Source organism: Nannospalax galili, unplaced genomic scaffold (assembly GCF_000622305.1).
Source record: "Nannospalax galili isolate Female #2095 unplaced genomic scaffold, S.galili_v1.0 scaffold290, whole genome shotgun sequence".
Taxonomy (NCBI): Eukaryota; Metazoa; Chordata; class Mammalia; order Rodentia; family Spalacidae; genus Nannospalax; species Nannospalax galili.
In genome coordinates this window covers 5629689-5650865 of record NW_008331486.1, presented here as the reverse complement: position 1 = coordinate 5650865, position 21177 = coordinate 5629689, and the positions used below count along the sequence as shown (strand labels likewise).

The 21177-nt window shown below is 47.4% G+C and overlaps 2 protein-coding genes across 3 annotated transcripts in view; one reads left to right on the top strand and one right to left on the bottom strand.

Moving 5' to 3' along the window:
• Positions 1-9926, bottom strand: part of Slc25a25 (solute carrier family 25 member 25) — a 36134-nt gene extending 26208 nt beyond the window's left edge. For both annotated transcript variants that reach the window (XM_008825289.2, XM_008825296.2), the window contains exon 1: positions 9562-9926. In XM_008825289.2, the coding sequence (XP_008823511.1) occupies positions 9562-9819 (258 nt within the window). In that variant the 5' untranslated portion in view covers positions 9820-9926. The remainder of the gene's footprint in view (positions 1-9561) is intronic.
• Positions 9927-10650: 724 nt separating this feature from the next.
• Naif1 (nuclear apoptosis inducing factor 1) lies at positions 10651-15450 on the top strand. Its single transcript, XM_008825286.3, has 2 exons — positions 10651-11379; positions 14008-15450. Exons 1-2 carry the CDS (start codon positions 10869-10871, stop codon positions 14478-14480), a joined length of 984 nt encoding a protein of 327 aa, XP_008823508.1. The 5' UTR covers positions 10651-10868; the 3' UTR covers positions 14481-15450.
• The last annotated feature ends 5727 nt before the right edge of the window (positions 15451-21177 follow it).

The following is a 21177-nucleotide window of genomic DNA, read 5'->3' as shown; positions in this document are numbered from 1 at the left end:
TCTCAGAAAAAAAAAAAAAGTAAATACCTACCTACTGACATGCATATATACATTGACATTAACCAAAACCAAGAACAGTGTTTAGGCAGGTGGGGATGGGCCAAAGGGATGGTAAAGGTGGCCACTGTTACTAGTATTATTTTTCCTCCCTCGGGGGGTGAGGGAGTGGGGGGGTCTTTTTGACAAAGGGTCTCCCTGTAGTCCCAGCTACTGGCCTGGAACTCACCATGTAGACCAGGCTGGTCTTGAACTCACAGAGATCCACCTGCCTCTGCCTCCCCAGTGTGTACGCCACCATGCCCATCTCACTGTCACTAGTTTTAACCAACAGGATGATTCAACTGTTTCATGCAACTGAAGCAGAAGATTTAGCAGTTTATTCTGATCTGACTGGGGGTGGCTCAATGGAAGAGCACTTGCCTGGTATGTGCAAGGCCCAGGGTTGATCTACAGCATAGCACAAAACCAAAAATTAACCTCCATTTTTTTCACCACTGACATTTCAATGGTCTTAGAACTTTCTCAAGCAGGTAGGTTGTTTGGTTTTCTTTGTGTTTTGATTAAGAGTTCTAACTTCAAGGAGGGGTGGTGGGGTGGAACTGTAAAAAAAAAAAATGAGCCAAGGGGTGGATGGAACAATGTGGAAAGCTCAGGTACCAGCAGGAATAGAACAACAGCTCCCTCCTCCTCCACTGCTCCTTCAGAAAATGAGCTGACTCACCTCTTGCTTCCTGGAAACCCAGCCAAGAGTGAAGGCAACAGGCAGCTCTTTCAAGCCTGTGTTACTCGTGTATTTACTTTAGAAGAAAATGCATCTTTAAGACGTCTTTTTTTTAAGGTGTTATGTCGGGTTTTTTCTGTCCTACACTTATCCTTTGAGATGCATCCTGACTACCAACAAGGGCCTTAAAATGCTGAGCTGGATTATGCAGATATGTCAGTACCATAAACTAAAAACAGCACTGTAAAGTTTTGCTTTGTTTTTGATGCAGTGTCTTGCTCTGTAGCCCAGAGCAAGACATGCATACCTACATACATATATATTGGCCTCAAGCTTGCCATCCCACCTCCTGCTGGGGGTCACAGGTATGTTATTACACTAATGGAATGTCGTACTGGTTTAAGGACAGGTACCACAGAAGGGAGACCGTGTGCTGAGCTACACTGGGCAGAATCAAATCCTGGGTTCTGGTTCTTCTCGGCATCAGATCTACTTCTGCAAAACAATGCTGGCTAGTAAAATCTCTAAAAGTTCTAACTAAGCTCCACCTGAAGCTTATGTCTTCCCAACCTCAAAGTCACCTCTGAATTTGAGGGAAAGACTACCTGTGGCTTATGGGATGGCAATAGGGCAGTGTTCAAAGAGCCTGTTTCTGTACCAGGAAGCATCTGGACATGTGCAAACAGAGTGCCTCTAGTCCTTCAGAATTTCATTTTAATTGGTCCACTGTTCATAAGCCCAGACTCCCTACAACCCACATCCTCCAAACTGCTCTAGCTTACAGATTCCAGACTGCTCTCCCTGCCACACCCCTGGAGGCAAAAGGTAGATTTAACCAATTTGGGACATCTTGTTTTCAAAACAATCAATGGGGGGAAAAGTTGCTTGGTAGAGAACACCCATGTATGAGTTACGGTACTAAGCTCTTTATAAAGTTTAACTTGACCTGATGTGGTGGCTCACACCTGTAATCCCAGCTACTTGGTAGGCTGAGGCAGGAGGATTGCCTAGGATACAGAGTAAACTCAAGGCTAGCCTGGCAACTTAGTGAGACTGTCTCAAAATAAAATACAAAAAAAGGTGAGGATATATCTCAGAGGTCCCGTATTCAATCCCTAGTACCATAAAGCGAATATACAAGTTTTTTTAGCTGACCTGGGCCTGGTGGCTCAGGCCTGTTGTCCCAGCACTGGGGAGGCGGAGGCAGGCGAATCTCTGTGAGTTCAAGTCCAGCCTGGTCTCCATAGTGAGTTCCAGGCCAGCTGGGGCTGTAGGGATACCCTGTCTCAAAAAGACAAAAATAAAAAGTTTTTTTAGCTAAAAAAAAATTAGAGAGGGGCTGGAGAGATGGCTTAGTGGTTATGAGCACTGGCCACTTTTACAAAGGACCCAGGTTTGGTTCCCAGCACCCACGCGGTGGCTAGCAACCACCTGTAACTCCAGTTCCAGGGATGTACTTACATACATGCAGTTAAAACACTCGGACACATAAAATAAAGCTAAATTTTTAAAAAATGTAGAGACTAAATTAGAGAGGGGCTGGAGAGATGGCTTAGTGGTTATGAGCACTGGCCACTTTTACAAAGGACCCAGGTTTGGTTCCCAGCACCCACGCGGTGGCTAGCAACCACCTGTAACTCCAGTTCCAGGGATGTACTTACATACATGCAGTTAAAACACTCGGACACATAAAATAAAGCTAAATTTTTAAAAAATGTAGAGACTAGAGCTGGGCGTGGTGGTGCATGCCTTTAATCCCAGCACTCGGGAGGCAGAGGCAGGTGGATCTCTGTGAGTTCAAGGCCAGCTTAGTCTTCATAGCAAATCCAGGCCAGCTGCGGCTACAGGGCGACCCTGTCTCAAAAAGACCAAAAAAAAAGAAAAAGAAAAAAGAAAAAGAAATGTAGAGACTAAGACAACTTTACCAAACATAGCACAGGCAGGATTTAAAACATCATCATGCTCCAAATGCAAGCTCCTTCCATCGTGTCATATACTAAGTACTAAAACTGCTCCATGAAGGGCACTGCTTGAGGGAGGACCAGGAACAAGGGTGTCCTTCCAGAAAGACTTGCTGTGATAAGGCAGGACATTTCTTTGATCTCCCTTTCTTTGATTTATCACAGAAGGCAACAGGTGTCACAGCTCATTTGCTAGCTTCCTGGTGGCCAGAGTGAAAAGGGAAAGGCAAGTCTGAGTGAAGAAATAAAAACCTGACTTCTGTTTGGAGAACTGGAGCTTTTCTTAACATGGGGGTCTGAGACAAAATTTTTCTATAGGTTTCCTAAAGGCTGACAAAATTTGAGAAAGAAAATTTACATTCATCCACACAGCCACCTGACAGGGGTACTCACACTGCCATGTTGACAAGTGATACTGGGAGAAGATGAGCCTCTTGTTGTGGCATGCAACTAGCAATCAAGCTAGAGGCCACCCCTCAATCCAGGTGGCATAGCATACAAATCACACATTTAAAGTGCACAATGGGGGGGGAGGGCTAGAGATGAGGCTCAGCTGGTAGTGTGCTTATCTAACACACCCACCAAGTCTTGGATTTGATCCCAGCACTGCATAAACCAGGCATGGTGGCATACTTCTGTCATGCCAGGATGTGGGAGGTGGAGGCAGGAGGATGAGTTCAAGGCCAGGTTAGGATATATAAGAACTTTTCAAAATGTAGCGAATGATTCAGCAGGTTATGTTCAGCCATCAGCATGGTCAAAGCCAAGCCTATGCCTTTCCTATCACATTCCTTTCTCTCCTCCCCATAGCCCAATACTAATCCACTTTCTGCCTATAGATAAACCTAGTCTGGATTTTATATGGACAGGTCATAAAATGCATGCTCTTCTGTTGACTGGCTTCTTTTGCCTGGCTGAGTCTTGGAAAACACTGTACTAACTCCCACAATACCCTGTATCAGTCCAGGAAGTCATAAAAGGTATGCAAGGCATAACACATGAGCTTTGCATGTAACCCCTACAGCTCTTAGCAGCAGAGATCATAGGAAGGTAACACAGCAAGTTTTCAGGTGTGTGTGTGTGTGTTGAAGGAGGGAGGGGAGTAGGAGAGAGGTGGGGAGAGGTGCTAATAAGGTCTCATTATGTTGCCCCAAGCTACAATTTTACTGCCTCAACCTCCTGAGTGCTGGGATTACAAATGTACACCACCATGCCCAATGGTTTTCCCATTTTTTAAATTACTTTTTAAGCCAGTATATAAAATAATGGGTTTCATGAAGACATTTTCCTATTTGGTGTCTGGATTTTTTTTTTAGCCTTTTTGAGACAGGGTCTCTCTGTAGCCCCTAGCTGTAGACCGGGCTGGCATTGAACTCAGAGATCCACCTGCCTGCTGGGATTAAAGGTGTGTGCTACCACTCCCAGCTTTGGTGTCTAGATTTCTAAAGGACCCCTGTATCACTGTTCTGCTGCCTTGAAGGCAAACTTCTCAGCACATGAATAGCTGATACAAGACTACAGAGGTTTCAGATAACAGGTTCTGCACCAAGGGTGGATGACCATCCTGAAGAATGCCAAAAGAAGGATCTCACACTGAGTAGATGGCTGAACAGTAACTGGATGATGTAGTGGTCAATGACTTCCATGGTTCTGGGGCTGGAGAGATGGTTCAGCAGTTAAGTGCATGGTATTCTTGCAGAGGACCCGGGTTCAAGTCCTAGCACCCACATGGCAGGGGATCCAATACCCTCTTCTGACTTCTCCTGGCATTGCAGGACATGGGTGCACTTACATACATGTAGGCAATACACTCATATACATAAAATAAAAATAATAAAATATTTAAAATCCCATGGTTCTAATAGGAAATGGTTAAAGTCTGTGCAAACGTAGTATAATAAGACCAGACCCGCAGTAAGTACAGTTGTGTCCACTCACTTCACCCCACAGCTGTATTTAGCTGGACTAAAAATGAACACCAGCAGAACATTTGTTTACCACATTCCCTGGTGGTTTCTGTGAGACTTCAATAATCAGTGACTCTCTGAACATCAAAGGAATGTGTCTGGCTGAAACTTGACATCAGACAGACTGTAGAGCATTCCTACTTATTACTTTGTTCCATCTTTCCAAATATCAGCTTTGGGGGTATTGTTTTAGAGCCAAGGTCCTAGTGTATAAAGCAAGCTAGCCCTGTACTCGTAATCTTCCTGCCTCAGCCTCCCAAGTACTAGGATTACATGCATGTTCCACTATGCCCAGTTTCAAACATCTACTCATTTTACAAATTATTTTCTAGTTGGCTCCATGGTCATGACTTTGAGCCAAGAATCCATTTGGCAACAATAAACAGTGCAATCAATGTAATAAATATACTCAATCTAATCTGTAAATAACAGTCCTTTTCCTAATGGGCCATTACACTATTCCCAATGATACCTATCCCATTCCCGAGTCAAAGGCTCTTTCTTGGCTGGGCATAATGGTCCTTTGTGATCCCAGAACTCAGGAGGCTGAGACAGGAGGATAGTCACAAATTCTAAGCCAACCAGGACTACATGAGATCCTGTCCCAAATAAACAAAGGGCTGGGAAGGAGTATAGTTTAATTTATAGAATGTTTACCTAACATGCCTGAAGTTCTGGGCTAGGTATGGTGACATACACTTGTGATCCTAGCACTCAGGAAGTAGTGGTACAAGGATCAGAAGTTCAAGGTTATCCTCAGCAACATAGCATGCTTGAGACCATCCTAAGCTGAGATCCTGCCTCAAAAAAAAAAGGTTTTCTATAGACAAGACTATCTTATCTAAGCCTGTCTGTACTGAGCAAACCAGAAAAAGGTACAATGTTTAAGCAGTGCTGTCTGGATAAGCAACACCAGCTCAACGTTAGCCATCTTGTATTCAATGAATTTAAGTAAACAGAGATTGCCTCTCATATATATCCCTTAGGTCAAGGAGAGAAACAGAGCAGGGTAGTCCTTGGAATTTGTATTTTGGAAGCAACAGCAGTGGATCTAAATGGATGTCTTGGGCCGGAGATGGAGCTCGGGGCATAGCACTTGTCTAGCTTGCACAAAACCCTGGGTTTGATCTCCAGCATTATTAAAAAAAAAAAGGTGGGGGGCTTTTCTCAAGTTTTCCCCAAAGACAGGTTTGGATTCTACTTCATTAAAGAGGAGCAGGAGTCAGATGGTTCTAATCCCTTTTCTGTTCTAATTCCCTAATCGTCAGATGTTTTTTGAGGTTGTTTCATCAGGTTATTTTTGTTGTTTATGTTTGTTTTTCGAGATTGGGAGGGGTTTACTATGTTAAAAACAGGCTGGCCTTAAACTCTTGGGTTCAAATGATTTTTCTGCCACCCCCCCCGACCCCCCACCCCTCTACCTTCCCAGCTGAGACTATAGGTACGTGCCACCATTAAAACTTCATCATTTTGGATGGCTTTTTCATTCCTGGTAAAATGATGTAAAATTATGTCCCACTGTTTGGGACTCAAACAGTGCATGCAAGTCTCTAGCTTAGCTAACTCAACACAGCACTTAGAATGTTCTCCTACACGAAAGAGCCCACAAGCCTTAGCTAGAGAGAAGCGCAACTGTTTACAGGTAACACAGCTTGCTTTCTTCCTCTACTTGGCTGACATATCCTAACCTATGTTTTAAACTTGTTTTAAGACAAAGATTTTGTTTGGTCACATGAAAATGCCTGAAATAGTCCATGCTATAATTAGCCCAGCCTGAGTCTCATCTCCCAAAGTCAGAGCCGATGTCGTCATCTTTTATTCTTTCTTTAATAAACCCTTTTGTCCCAAGACAGGCTTCGTGTTTGCGTGCCCTTTACAAAGAAATTTTCCCTGGCAGACTGCCATGGATTTCTCTGCCTATTTCCATTTTAAGTAATTTTTCTGTCTCAGTCTCCTCTGAAACAAAGGCAGACACCAAAAATTTGCTGGTTTATTTTTAAAGTGAAGTTCACTTTACCTCAAGCTGTTATAAAGCCAGCAAGAGGTTTTGTGGAGTCACATGGCCTGAGTTTACCCATCACCCAAAGATAAGAGCTCACAGCTGATTCCTGTGAAACCCTCCATCTCAGAAGGTTTTGAGTGGGCCATAAAAAGCCGCTTCCAACATGTTCTCTATTTGCCAGGGGCTATTCCCACGGCGGGCACCCATTTTTAGCCAAAGGGCCCCAAGTTCTTTTTCAGCTCCTGCCAGTTCTATAAAATAGCACTGCTTTTTCTGTAGGCTAATCGTAATGAATTCAACAGGAAGTGGGGGTGCATAAGGCAGGGTGTCTTCCTGTGGCCCAGTTATTTACAGAAAGGAAGATTTTTTTTTTTTTTTCTCCTAATGCTTAAACCTTCCCTACAGGACTAACTCGAGGGGCTTTCCTCGAGGTGCTTTCCAGGTAATAAACTAATAAAGTGAAGTATTTCTAATCTTTCTCAAAGCTGTATAACAATTTAAGCTGTTCAAAAGTTGGAAGAGGGGGAGGGGATGAACAAGAACAAAGTATGAAAGACGTTATGTATGAAGATGCCATGAAACCCATTACTTTGTATGCTAACTTAATAAATTTTTTAAAAAGCTAGAAGAGTTAAGAGTTCATATTAAATCCACACCTCAAATGAATAAAAAAATAATTCTTTTAGGGTATTTGCCTCTTGGAGCCCCTCCCACTCTCAGGAATTCTGACTTTTCCATGATAAATTTATGTTCCATCTGCTAAAAAAAAAAAAATGTTTCATATTACAGAATGTACACCACTCAGATTCAACAGTATGGAGTCAAAGTAACCCAAAGGGCTAAGGCTAAGCTCTGTTTAGATAATCAAAAGATATTTTTTTTTAACCTGGTGTGGTGGCTTTTAACTATAATTCTAGCACTTGAGGGGGAGGCAGGGAAGAAGGGGATGCCTGAGGCAGGAAGATGGCTGCTGAGTTTAAGGCCAGTTGGGGCTACATAATGAGTTCAAGGCTTGAGCTATCAGAGTAAGAAAAAGTCTCAAACAAGCAAGGTTTTCTTTTAGCTCTGGGGAAGAATGTTCACTTTTTTCTCCTTATTTGTCCTTAGGCAAATTCACTGCCAAAAGAAATGGATTAGGATCAATATCAGATGTGCTATGAACTGCCAGAACACTGTGACTCCTGTAGAGTCACAAAGTGCGGTGTAAACATTGAATACACTCCCACAGCCAGATGTCCTCATGTGCCTGGCACTGTAGCCAACTGCATAGGTTTTCAATAGTAAAAAGGTTCACCTGGGCCCAAGCCACACTGAGCCCAGGCCTGAGCCCTCCTATTTTCACAAATGATTTCTTCATTAGACATATATGGGGAAATGTACAGCTCACAACACTATTTTGTATAACACTAAACTTTTTTTTTTTTTGGTCTTTTTGAGACAGGGTCTCCCTGTAGCCCCAGCTGTTCTGGAACTCACAGAGATGCACCTGCCTCTGCCTCCCAAGTGCTGGGATTAAAGGCGTGCGCCACCAAGCCCAGCTAAAACTAAATTTTTTTAAAAAAGCTTTTTTGAGCCGGGCGTGGTGAACGCTTGAGAGGCAGGCGGATCTGAGTTCCAGGACAGCCTGGTTTACATAGTAAGTTCCAGGCCATCTGGGGCTACACAGAGACCCCGTCTCAAAAAAAAAACTTTTTTTTTGTTTTTGTTAAGCCAACCACGGTGCACCTGTAACCTCATCATTAGTAAGGATAAGACAAGAATTGTGAGTTCAAGGCCAACTTGGCTACAGAGGGAGAGAAAAACTTGTCTCTAGGACTTGGGAAAAAAAAAAAAAACCACCTTATCTCTAAATCTCTTGGGTTTAGCCCAAGGATTCTACTTTACACAGTGCTGTCCTTGGTCTTTCTTCCCTGATCCTAAGTAGGTTAAATATCTTGGATGCTGATCCAAGATTATCTTGAACATGACAAGTCTGGCCACTCAAGCAACAAACTGGCATAATTCATTGGCATTTTACCAGATTTCCTTCATACTTGGCCATGAGAGTTCTTAATTATTGTATGTACAACTGAACCAGACGTTAACTTTGAAAAGAAACAGGCTACTAGGCAAACTACTTGGTGGAACACCCCCAGATTATAAATCAGGCAAAGCCACAATAAGTGAAACACTTGGTAAAGGGCAGCAGCGGCTACCAAGTCAGACCAAAAACAAACCATGAAGCAGAAGGGGAAGAAAAAGCCACTTCTTCCAGCTTCTTGTGCAGAAAGGACAGCACCTCTTTTTTTTGCTGGCCTGGGGTGCCCCCTTTTCCAGGATAATAGACCCCTAGGTGGACCATACTTTCTCTTTCCAAAGAATCTTCCTCCAGATTCGTTAGGGTACCTACACACTCCAGCTCCGCAAAGGATCATGACCCATGTTCTGGAAAAGCAACGGGGCTGGGTCTAAGCCGTGAGAAAGAACTGTCAGTCCTCACCACCCACATCCACACAGATCTGCCTGAAACCCTAGTTCCCATTTTTTCTTCCCCAACACCCACATGTTTCTGGGCGCAGCAAGATCGGGACCCATGGTGGCATGGAAACCAGAGGAGGGGAGTGTGTGTGCTGGTGAAGATAGATGGTTATGAATACGAACCCGGGAAGGGGGGAGGTTGGCATGCACTTGGCCTTGAGATCAAGTGACCAAGGCATTCTTGGGACTTGGGGAAAGTCGGACCAGGAAGTGGTCACTTTGTCACTTGGCCCCACGACGAACAGCCTGAGCGCCCACAGTGGGGTCCCAGGAGTGGTCAATGAGCTTGCCATCTGTCAGTCAAGGGCCCCTGCTCCCCCTCGCCTTCGGGGTCGTCGCCCCCCATCCCCAGCCATCCCCTCCCCGCCCGCGCGGACGGCGCACGCAGCCTACCCGGAGCTCGCCCTCCGTGCGGTGCAGTCCCAGACGTCGCAGCCCCACGGCCAGGTCGTTAACACACAGGCCGCCGTCGCGGTTGACGTCGAGCGTCTGGAAGAGACTCCACAGGCGCAGCTGGTGGTCCGGGCCCCCACAGACCGCGCCTCCGCACGGGTCCCCCACGGACGCCGGCGACGAGGCGGACGACGAGGCGGTGGCGGCGGCGTCCGGCGGCGGGGAGGCCACGCAGCGGCACAACACACTGCTCACCATCGGGCGCGAGGCAGGGGCGCCGGACGCGGGGCTGGGGCGGCAGGCGGAAGCACAGAAGCACGCCGACTTTCCTCAGACTGCCAGCGCGGGCTCAGTGAAGCCGGCAAGCTGGAGGGAGGGGCCGCTTCCGGGAGCCCCGCCCCTCCGCGCGCCGCCGCGTTGGTCACGCCCCCCAGCGCGCTGCCGGCCAATCACAGGCCAGGGCGGGGCCTGCCTGGAGCCCGCCGGGATAAATGAGAGGGCGGGGCCAGCCGCGTGGATTCAAACTGAGGGAGGCGGGGATTGGCTGAGTCCGGCCGGAGATAATTGACAGGCCGGAAGCCCTCTGTCGTATTCCCATTGAGAAGTGCTGTGAAGACTGCGGAGTTGGAAGATTGAGGCGCAGAGATCGTAGTTTTCTGTGGAAAGCCGGATTTGTGTGAAATAATTGTGGACTGAACTTAGAAGCACACTTTGCGCCTTGAGGACAATTAGAAATACAATTAATGGGCTAACATTAGGAGGCTGGGTTTGAGTAGTCTTACCAATAAAATAGCTGAATTTAACAGCGTAATCGTCATGAGACCGATAATTGAACGACAGAATGGTTTTCCAATGGCAGGGAATGGAAGCCATGTGGGCGGGCGCTCCCGAGCGACAGACACGCCTTTAGACCAATCATCAGATCACTTTTAGTGAATAGGCGTGTCTCCTATGTGAGTGACAGTCCGGAGAGCCAATGATAGGTGTGATATTTGTGGGCTCTCCTGGGGAAGCGCCGAGGGGCGGGAAGAAGGGAAATGGGCGGATCTCCGCACACCCCGGCGGAAGAGGCAGATTCAGGAAGCCATTACGCAGCTGGCTGGCAGCGGTCGGGCCGGTCCGGGCTGGGCCCTACGCACTTTGCGTAGCGAGAGGGGTTAACTAAGGCCTAGAGCTGGGCCTTGAGCAAGTCCTGCCTATCCCCTAGAGGGGAGTGGGTGAGGGACGAGGTGGAGAAAGAAAAGAGGAGAAGTTGGGGCTGTTTAAGGGCATTCTAATTTCTTTAAAAAGAGAGCAAAGTGGATGCCATGGCTGTCCCAGCCAAGAAGAGAAAGATGAACTTTTCAGAGCGGGAGGTGGAGATCATCGTGGAGGAGCTGGAGTTGAAGAAGCACCTGCTGGTGAACCACTTCAACGCTGGGGTCCCCCTGGCTGCCAAGAGCGCGGCCTGGCATGGCATCCTGAGAAGGGTCAACGCCGTAGCCACCTGCCGCAGGGAGCTGCCTGAGGTCAAGAAAAAGTGGTCTGATCTCAAGACCGAGGTCCGACGCAAAGTTGCCCAAGTCCGGGCTGCTGTGGAAGGTGGCGAGGCCCCAGGGCCCACAGAGGAGGATGGAGCTGGTGGGCCTGGGACAGGCGGTGGCAGTGGCGGCAGTGGCACAGCTGTAACCCCTGTACTGCTGACCCCCATGCAACAACGCATCTGCAACCTGCTGGGCGAGGCCACCATCATCAGCCTGCCCAGTACCACAGAGATCCACCCTGTGGCCCTCGGACCCTCGGCCACTGCAGCTGCAGCCACGGTCACCCTGACACAGAGTGAGTGACCTCTCATGCCCAGTTCAGCTGCATAAATGGGAAGGGCCAGCAAGTGTTAGAGCGGCCTGGGGAAGGTTGGCTGCCAAGGGTCAAAGGTCATATGGGGATCTTGGAAGACCAGGAGGCTTTCCAAGCACTCCTCAGACAAGAAGTGATGGTGTTCCCTGAGGACTTCCTTAGTATGTGGTCTGGCTTCTAGCCAACTGGATACCTCCCTACTGTGTGCTGGCACCATTTATGTCCATAACTTACCTCCACTTGCTGACCTATGTGGTCCTTGAAGACAGAGACTGTGTCTGTAGCCCATAGGACTGAGGACCTGGCACATAGTAGGTAGTGCACATAGTAGGCAGCCATGATATACTTGTTGAATGAATAGCTGGGACTAATACTGCCAAAGTGAGACTTCTGTTCTGGACAAAGACATTCTGTGTCTTCAATACACATTCATCAGCCACGACTCAGGATCCTCATGGTTCCTGGTGGAAATCTATCTGTTCACCAATTTATGCTAGGCACTGGGATTGCCAAAGTGTTTAAAAATATGGGCCTGGAGGCTGGGGATAGCGCTCAGTGGTACAGCACTCACATAGCATGTGAGCGACCATGGGTTCCACTCTCACCCCTGCAAAGTAAATAAATATGTAGGCTAATTATATTGTAAGTAGGGCAGATGAGGCACATTTATGAATACCTTTGTTATTATATGGGAAAGTCCAAGGATTTACAAGAGGAAGGGGGTTTCCTTGTGTGATGAGGACACACGGTTGATGGCATTAAAAAATAGAGAAAATAGGAAGTGGTGATATACACTTGTAATCCCAGTGCTGGAGAGGCAGGTGGATCTCTGGAGCTTGATGGAGAGCTCCAGGCCAGTGAGAGACTCTGTCTCAAAAAGAAAAAAAAAAAAAATGTGGACAGTGCCTGAGCAATGACACTCAAAGAAATTCTCCTCTGACCCCCATGTGCACCTGCTTATACACAAATGCATACACATTCATTTGAAAAGAAAGATAGGCAAGATTGACATCTATATGCATGAAGCCCAAACACACAAGTCCCTTTGAAGGTTCTCTGTGGTGAGTTGTAACAGATCTAACTTGGGTTGGGTTTTGTAATTGTGATAAAGGCTTGTGCCCCTGCCTATGAATTCTGATCTTCATGATGGACTTTGAACTCTGTCAACCAGAGTCTCAGTGGGGTTTGGGTGTGTATGTATGCGTGTTATCCCCTAGAGTGTCATATTTCTTCATATTGAGGTGGGAAAGGGGACAAATACAGATGTAATTCAGACACTGTTTGCATCCAGTAGGATGTTTAAGTATCTCCTGGACCAAAGTAATTAAAGAAGACAGGGAGACATTTACTGGACACTTCAGGTGCTACTGTCCTACCCCCTCTCCCACCTTTGTTGTTTGACCTCATAGAAAGGACATGATTAGTCAAAGCAGCCCAGATAAGTGGGTTGAGCATGCTTGTCTATTGCGGAGATAGAGATTTGCGTCCTGGCTCTGCGGCATGAACTCTGTAACCTTAGGCAAGTCACTCCATGTTTCTGAATCTGTTTCCTCATCTCTGAAAATGAAGACAGCAGTGTCTGCGTCTTGTCATTCTGAGGATTCATCGAGCTAATGAGCACAGTGTGGCACATCACATTTTTGCTGGCGTCTTCTTTTTTTTTATATTTTGTTATTTTTATTTTATGTGTATGAGTGTATTGCCTGCATGTATGTGAATGCACCCGTGTTGTGCAATGCCTTGGAGGTCAGAGGAGGGCTTCGGATTCCCCTGGAACTGGCGTTAAGGACAGTTTATAGCCATAATGTGGGTGCTGAGAATCCAACCCAGGTCCTCTGCAAGAGCAGTCAGTGCTCTTAACTGCTGAGCCATCTCTCCAGCCCCGCATTTTCTAATTTTTATGTAATTATTTTTATTGTATGTTTGCCTGTATATATGTAAGTGTGCCCATGTGTGCAATGCTCTTGGAGGCCGGGAGAGGACGTTGGATCCCCTGGAACTGGAGTTAGCAGATGGTTGTTAGCTGCTATGTGGGTGCTGGGAACCAAACCCGGATCTCTCTCTCTGCAGTGTTCATTTTTTTTTTTTTTATCTTTTTGAGACAGGGTCTCTCTGTAGCCCCAGCTGTCCTGGAACTCACTATGTAGACCAGGCTGGCCTTGAACTCACAGAGATCCGCCTGCCTCTACCTCCCAAGTGCTGGGATTAAAGGCGTGCACCACCACGCCCAGCCTTCTGCAGTGTTCTTAACTGAGATGCCATCTCTCCAGCCTTTTTGCTGGCATTATTGTTGGCATCTCTTTTTGCCAAATGTGGGGCTGCCCTTTGGCTACCAGTAGAGTAAGATCCTGAAGCCCAGCTGGAGGCAGATCTCAGTGGTAGAGCACATGCTTAGCATGCACAAGGCTCTGGGTTCCATCTCAGCCCCAAGGGACAAAGATCTGAACCCCTTAGCTTTTTCACTTCTATGTGAATAGCTGTGCACACACAGGGGAGGTCTGAATTACCCTGTCTCCCAGCAACACAGGGTGTAATGGTCTCTCCATGTTGCAAGGCCAGCTTCATTCCTTCTGAAACATGACCTGCCTCTGCTTTGGCTCTTTCCTGCAGTCCCTGCTGAGACCACCTATCACACGCTGGAGGAGGGAGTGGTGGAGTACTGCACAGCCGAGGCTCCCCCACCCCTGCCAACCGAGGCCCCTGTGGAGATGATAGCCCAGCATGCAGACGCATCTGTCAAACCACAGGCACTCAAGAGCCGCATTGCCCTCAACTCGGCCAAGCTGATCCAAGAGCAGCGAGTCACCAACCTACATGTGAAAGAGATCGCCCAGCACCTGGAACAGCAGAATGATCTGTTACAGATGATCCGGCGTTCCCAGGAGGTACAGGCCTGTGCTCAGGAACGCCAGGCACAGGCCATGGAGGGTACCCAGGCAGCTTTGAGTGTCCTTATCCAGGTCCTCCGGCCCATGATCAAAGATTTCCGACGCTACCTGCAGAGTAACACACCCAACCCAACCCCAGCTTCTGACCCTGGACAGGTGGCCCAGAATGGGCAGCCAGACAGCATCATCCAGTGAGGGTAGGAGCCAAACCAGTGTTCTGCCGTGATCAGAGGAAGCCTCTGTGGAATTGTAAGTGGCTTCTGTGAGTGACTTTAAGTGGACCACATAGATAGCTCCCACTTGGATAGCTATTTGGGGTTTACTGGGCTGAGAAATGAAGGAGGCTGGAAAGAAGAATTTGCTGGCCTCCTGGGACCCAATGTCTCTTAGTCCAACCTCTGGAACTGCCTTGTTGAAATCAGGAAGGTTTAGCTAGGAGTCATGTGTTCGGGTAATAAGGCACATGTTGTCATGATCCAAGGCTTGGGACACGACCCAGGCTTAGCCTAGGGCAACTTTAAAAGACATAGTGATTCTTATTGGGGGCCATGTCACAGCCCAGGATCTATGCCGAACTGCCCCACCCCAGGTCTACCATCCTTTTTAGGGGGATCCTGACAGTGGTGCTGGTGGAAATGCAATAACACGTTTCTCACTTGTGAGGATGTCAGCCCAGTGCCACTGAGAAACCCCAGCCCTTTCTCACTGTGCCTCCATCCTCAGGGGACTCTCCTTACTGCTGTGTGCCACACCCACTCAGGCTCAACCCGGCTCTGAAGTGCCCTAAGATGCCCCTGCAGTATACCTGGCATGCAGCCAACCTGGATCAGGCATGCTGTGTGTGGTGGGAATGGGTTGGCCCCTTTCTGGTCTTCCATATCATGCCTGGGCAGCCCTCATGTGGTTTGTCCCACCCCTAGACTTTGACACAGATTGGGCTTCAGGTGCTGTCAATTTTAGAGAAAGCAAACCAGTGTGGAATCGTGTCCCCTGCTACAGTGCCGGTGAGGTAAACTGCTGGCTTTTCTCAGAAGGCTCATGTCAAACAGGCTGTATTTATTCTATGGGTGAACCCCTTCTGGGAAGATTCCAGGCTCTGTGGTCACTCTTCCTTCCTCTCTGTTAGACCAGTGTCCAAAACACAGTGCCCCTGCCGAGCGTCCCACCCGGAACGCCTCTTTTACTTGGTGCCTGGTGTTCCCTAGACACCCACTGACTGGCTGAGTGAATCCAAAGCAAGGACTGATCTTGAATGTAAGAGGTGGGCAAAGGAAAGCCAACAGAAAATGAGACTTTTTAATTCTGTGCTCTGGGGAACAGACCCTCAGGGCTGAAGGAGTTGCTGTCTGCCTTTCCCCTTTCTCTCTGAGGCCCTTAAAGGATCCTACCCAGGTGGCATTTTTCTGTCATTTTCAGACTTGTCACTGCATGCTGAGACCTTCATGTCTCCCCAGGTCACTGTCTCATTTGCCATTTCATTGCCAGTGCCTGGGCCACACATGACCAATGACTATAACTCAGCCAAGCAAGAGACGATGGGATTAGTCTGCGCTTCTGGACAAACACATACAGAGTTACTTAACTCCTCTGTTGTCACAGAAGGAGATGAAAGTTGGTAGGGTAGCTGCCCCACTGCCTCCCTTTCCAAGAAGTTATGAACAGGGCCAGGTACAGGGAGGTGGAGTGAGATGGGGCCCCCCTCACCCTGTTGGCCCCAACAGGATTGCTTCAGATTCCTAAGGATTTACAGCCCAGTTTGTTTTTTACTCTGGGGTTGGAAATCTGAGCCAACATTGTGTCTGTTCCATTTGGGTATAAGGAGGAACCTGGATCACTTAAACTAACTTATTCTTTCCAGGTCATAATTTTAAATTAAAGAAATGCCACTTTTTTAAACATACTTGTCTGTGTCTTTATTGGTCATACATAGAAAACAGCTGTGAACTATGGCCTAGAGGCTAAATCTGGCCTGCTACCTTTTTTTGTAAATAAAGTTTTATAAGAACACAGGTTCACTGATTGATTTAAGAATCAATCAGTGTTTTATACTATAATAGCAGAGTTGAGTGGTTGTTAACAGAGACAGCTGCCCCATGAAGCCCACAGTACATTCCTGGATTAGTGTAGGATTTCAGACCTGAGGAGAATTACCCAGATCTCACCCAGAGCCTGAGTAGAGACCTAGAGAGAAGGCGCCAGGGCTGTGCAGTTGAAGCACAGTCCTTTCTGAGTAATTCTCATAACTTGCTGACGATTAAGCACTGCCTCCCAGACCAGAAGGGCCCAACTCTCCTGGGATCCAGATCCTGCTCTGGAGCAGACTGGTTCTCCGTTTTTGTTCTACAGGTGAGATGTTTTGCCAAGCTGAGATAACTCATTTGAATAAGAATGGCCATTCTGGAAGAATGTGGACTTTCCTGGACATGTTTCTGTTCTCACTAATGTTTAATAAGAAATACAAGATGACAACTGTTGGGTCCCACCTTCTCTGTCTAGGCCTTAAAAGCAGGAAGTCATTGACGCCTCACCCCAGCCCCAGGAAGTAGGTGCTGATACTTGCTGATAGAGTTCTCAGTTTGCAGTTGAGAACACTGAGGATCGATGGTTAAATAGTCTGTTTGAAAGCACATAGTACCCCAGGGCAGTGTTTAACTACCTTTTCTTTCTCTCTTAGTCCCGAGGCATGCTTGGCAAGTGCTCTACCACTGAGCTACATCCCTAGCTCTTTTATTGCTTTAACTTTTTAGTTTGAGACAGGGTCTCACTAAGTTGCCCAGCTGTCCTAGAACTCACCAAGTTGGCCTGGAACTCACAGAGATCCTCCTGCCTTTGCCTCCCTTGTGCTACGATTAAAAGCATGTGCCACCACACCTGACTTGTTTGGTTGGTTGGTTGGTTTTGGTTTTTTTGAGATGGTCTCCCTGTAGCCCCAGCTGTCCTAGAACTCGCTATGTAGACCAGGCTGGCCTTGAACTCACAGAGATCCGCCTGCCTTTGCCTCTCTAGTGCTAAGATTAAAGGCCTGTGCCACTACACCTACTTTGTTTCTTTGTTTTGGTCTTTTTGAGACAGGGTCTCCCTGTAGCCCCAGCTGGCCTGGAACTCACTATGTAGACCACAGAGGTCCACCTGCCTCTGCCTCGGGAGCGCTGGGATTAAAGGCCAGTGCCACCACACTTGGCCTGACTTGATTGTTAGAGACGGTCTTGGTCTATAGCCCTGGCTGGCCTGGAACTTGCCACATAGATTATGCTGACTGTCCTCTCCCAAGGTCTAGGATTACCGGTGTGTACCACCTCACCTGACTGGAATCTTTTTTTCTCGGGGGGGGGGTGTCTTTTTGAGACAGGGTCTCCCTGTAGCCCCAGCTCATCTGGAATTCACTATGTAGACCAGGCTGGTCTCACAGAGATCGCCTACCTCTTCCTCCTGAGGGCTAGAATTAAAGGCATGCAGTCACCAAGCCTGACTACTTGGCTGGAATTTTACATAATAGAATTTCCCAAGCCATTGATGGGTATGGTGGCATATGCTTATAATCCAAGCACTTGGGAGGCTAAAACTGGAGGATGGCTGGTTCTAGGCAAACCTGTCTGCATAGCCAGACCATCTCAAAAAAATCAAAACATCAGGTGTAGTGTGGTCCATGCCAGAACCTGAGAGGCTGTGGTGGGAGGACCATGAGTTTAAAGCCAGGTTACTTAGGAAGACTCTGTCTAGAAATAACTAAACAAATAAGTTCAGAGGTGGGGTGGGTGTGGGTAGGTGTTGGAGAGATGACTCAGTGGTTAAAAGTGCATACTACTCTTGCAGAGAGCTGAGTCCAGTTTGTAGCATCCATATTGGGCAGCTCACAACCACCTGTAACTCCAGCTCCAGGGGAATCTGACACCCTCTTCTGGCCTCTGCAGGCACCTGCACTCACATGTGCACACAAACACATACACCCAATTTAAAAAATAAATATATAGGGGCTGAAGAGATGGCTCAGTGGTTAAGAACACTGGTTGTTCTTGCAGAAGACCTGGGTTTGAATCCTAGCACCCACATGGCAGCTAACAACTTTCCATAACTCCAGTCCCAGGGGATCTAACAGCCTCTTCTGTCCTCTGTGGGCATTGCACAACACGGGTGCACTTACCTACATGCAGGCAATACACGAATACGCATAAAAAATAAATAAATAAAAAATAAATGAAGGAGAGTGCCCCTCAGACCCCCCTTCCTGTCCTCTGAGAAAAGCTGCCCTCCACCTTACTCTGGAAATCCCCTCCATTGTTCAAACCCTTTCCTGGTACAACTGTTCATGGTTTCTATGGGAATGGTCTGGGGCAGAAGAGAAAGAATGTTCTGCCCCAGGTAAGCCAATGGCTGTATAGGTTAAGGCTCTGGAAATCAACCCTAGTTTGTTCAAATCTTTTCCTAGTTATTCTGTGTATGGTTTCTATAGAAATCCCCCACTTTGTGGTTTTTGTGGTTTTTATGCTTACTTGGGGTCTCAGTACAGCTCCCGAGACTGTCTGTGTCCCCAGCCAGTTGGCCTCAATAAAGCACTTCTTTTTACTGAGACTCAGTATCCGAGTGGTCAGTTCAGGGAATTTTTCAGACCCTGAACATAAATATATATATTAAAGTGCTTTGTAGAGCTGGATATGGTGACACACGTCTGTATTTTCAACACTCCAGGAGGCAGAGGCAGGCAGAGCTCTGAGTCCTGTATAGCAAGTTCCAGGCCAGTCAGGTAAACATAGTGACACTGTCTCAAAACACAGACAAACAAGGAGCTGGAGAGATGGCTTAGCGGTTAAGAGCACCGGCTCATCTTGGGGAGGACCTGGGTTCAATTTCCAATGCCCACACGATAACTAACAACCATCTGTAACTCCAGTTCCAAGGGGTCCGATGCCCTCTTCTGACCTCCGTGGACATTGTACGACATGGATGCACTTATATGTATGCAGGCAATACACTCATACACATAAAATAAAAATAAATTGTATTAAAAAACAAAACAAACAGAGGGCTGGGGTGTGGCGGCGCACGCCTTTAATCCCAGCACTCGGGAGGCAGAGGCAGGTGGATCTTTGTGAGTTTGAGGCCAGCCTGGTCTACATAGTGAGTTCCAGGACAGCTGGAACTGTGTGTGTCAAAAAGACACACACACACACACACACACACACACACACACACACAACCCAGAAATGGCTTTGTAAGTTTTCTCAAATAGCATTGGCCTAATAGGTCCATGATGTGGTACTACATAGAGATGGCTTGAGCTAATAGGTCTGGGATTAAGGTAGGGCTCTACTACTTCCTGTGGCTCAAGCCTTTGTGGTCCCAGTTTCATTAATCATACAGCTAGGGAATGACAGATAATAGCATACACTTCTCCAGGGTGTTCTGAGGATGGAGTGGGAATGGGAGTTACCATTCATTCAGCACTTACTATACGTAGACTGTCCTGTGTACATGTATGAACTCATTTCATGGGGTAAAACACTTAACGTGAGCCTCAGGCATAGTGCATGCCCAGTAAATGCAGCCTACTAATAGCACCACTACAGCATCATAACCAAAGTGGGAACTGTTGAGTCTGGTCTTGTCTTAGTATCATAATGGGAGCTTCTGTGATTTCAGTCAGATGACAAAAAGATGTGGCCCTGGAATTAGTGGTTTGTGGGTTCCCAGACAGCAGAGGATAAAGACTAGGGGCAGGCTGGGCCAAGGGGATCAAATCCAGTGCAGGGAGGAGCTCTGTGTCTGGGGGCTCTAGTCACAGGTGCTCTGAAAGGGAGGAGGGCTGCCTAGCTGTCCAGTTCGGGGCTGCACTGAGCCTCAGGAGCTACTGTACATCCCAGCTGTTCCATGGGACCACAGTCCAAAGAAGACGAGAAATCACCAGTTTCCTATCCTCCATGTTCCACTTTCCCCGATGCGACTGTGACAACCTGTTCAGATAGAGTACAGGGAGGGAAGTCACCTCACTGCTGAGGGGTCGTCAGGAAGAAAAGCTCCTGCTGTTTTATGGTGGGTTTGGCAGGGAGCTAGAGAGGAAAGCACTGGAGGTAAATAGAGTCTTTTCTCCAAGTACTTAGGAGGCAGCAACAGGAGGTTCACAAGTTCTAGGCCAGCCTAGGCTAAATAACAAGATTCTGCCTCAGACAAAACAAAATAAGACAAAACAATTCCTTTGGTTCCTCCTGGATCCAGAGTCTTCAAGATTCCCTCCAACTCCTGCTGGAAGGTTCTGGTAGAGATGTGTAGATAGGTTTTGGCTGGTTGAAGGGCTAGGGATGTGGTTCTGAGGCAGAGTGCTTGCCTAGCATGTCTGAAGCCCCGAGTTTGTTTGATTTCCATCCCATTAAGTAAGTATGGTGGCACATGCCTGTAATGTCAACACTCTGGAGTTAGGAGGATCAGAGTTCAATGTCATCCTCAGGTACATGTCGACCCTTTCTAAAAAAAAAAAACTTTGGTTAAGCATCCCCAGTAAAGAGGCCTGTGGATGTCTGTACCCTGGTTAGTATCGCAGGTTTGCATAAGGGCATGGGCAGCCGGGGAGTCTGGTAGACTGGCTGGCTGCCCCAAGGCTGGAGATGGAGAGCAGCTTTCCCCACTCCAGAAGGCCTGCCTGAAAGAACCTATATAATTTCCTGTGGTCAGCTTGAATAATCACATCGAGGTTGTGGCCAGGAGCTGGTCTTTAAGTTCAGCCTGTCATGAAGCTGGAGAAATGGCTCATGATTAAGGGCATGTACTGCTCTTTGCAGAAGACCCATGTTGAGCGACTCACAATTTTCTGTAGCTCCAGTTCCAGGGAGATCCATGCCTCTGGCCTCTGAGGGCACTTGAACACATGCACATATACACACAGAGACATACACATGCACAT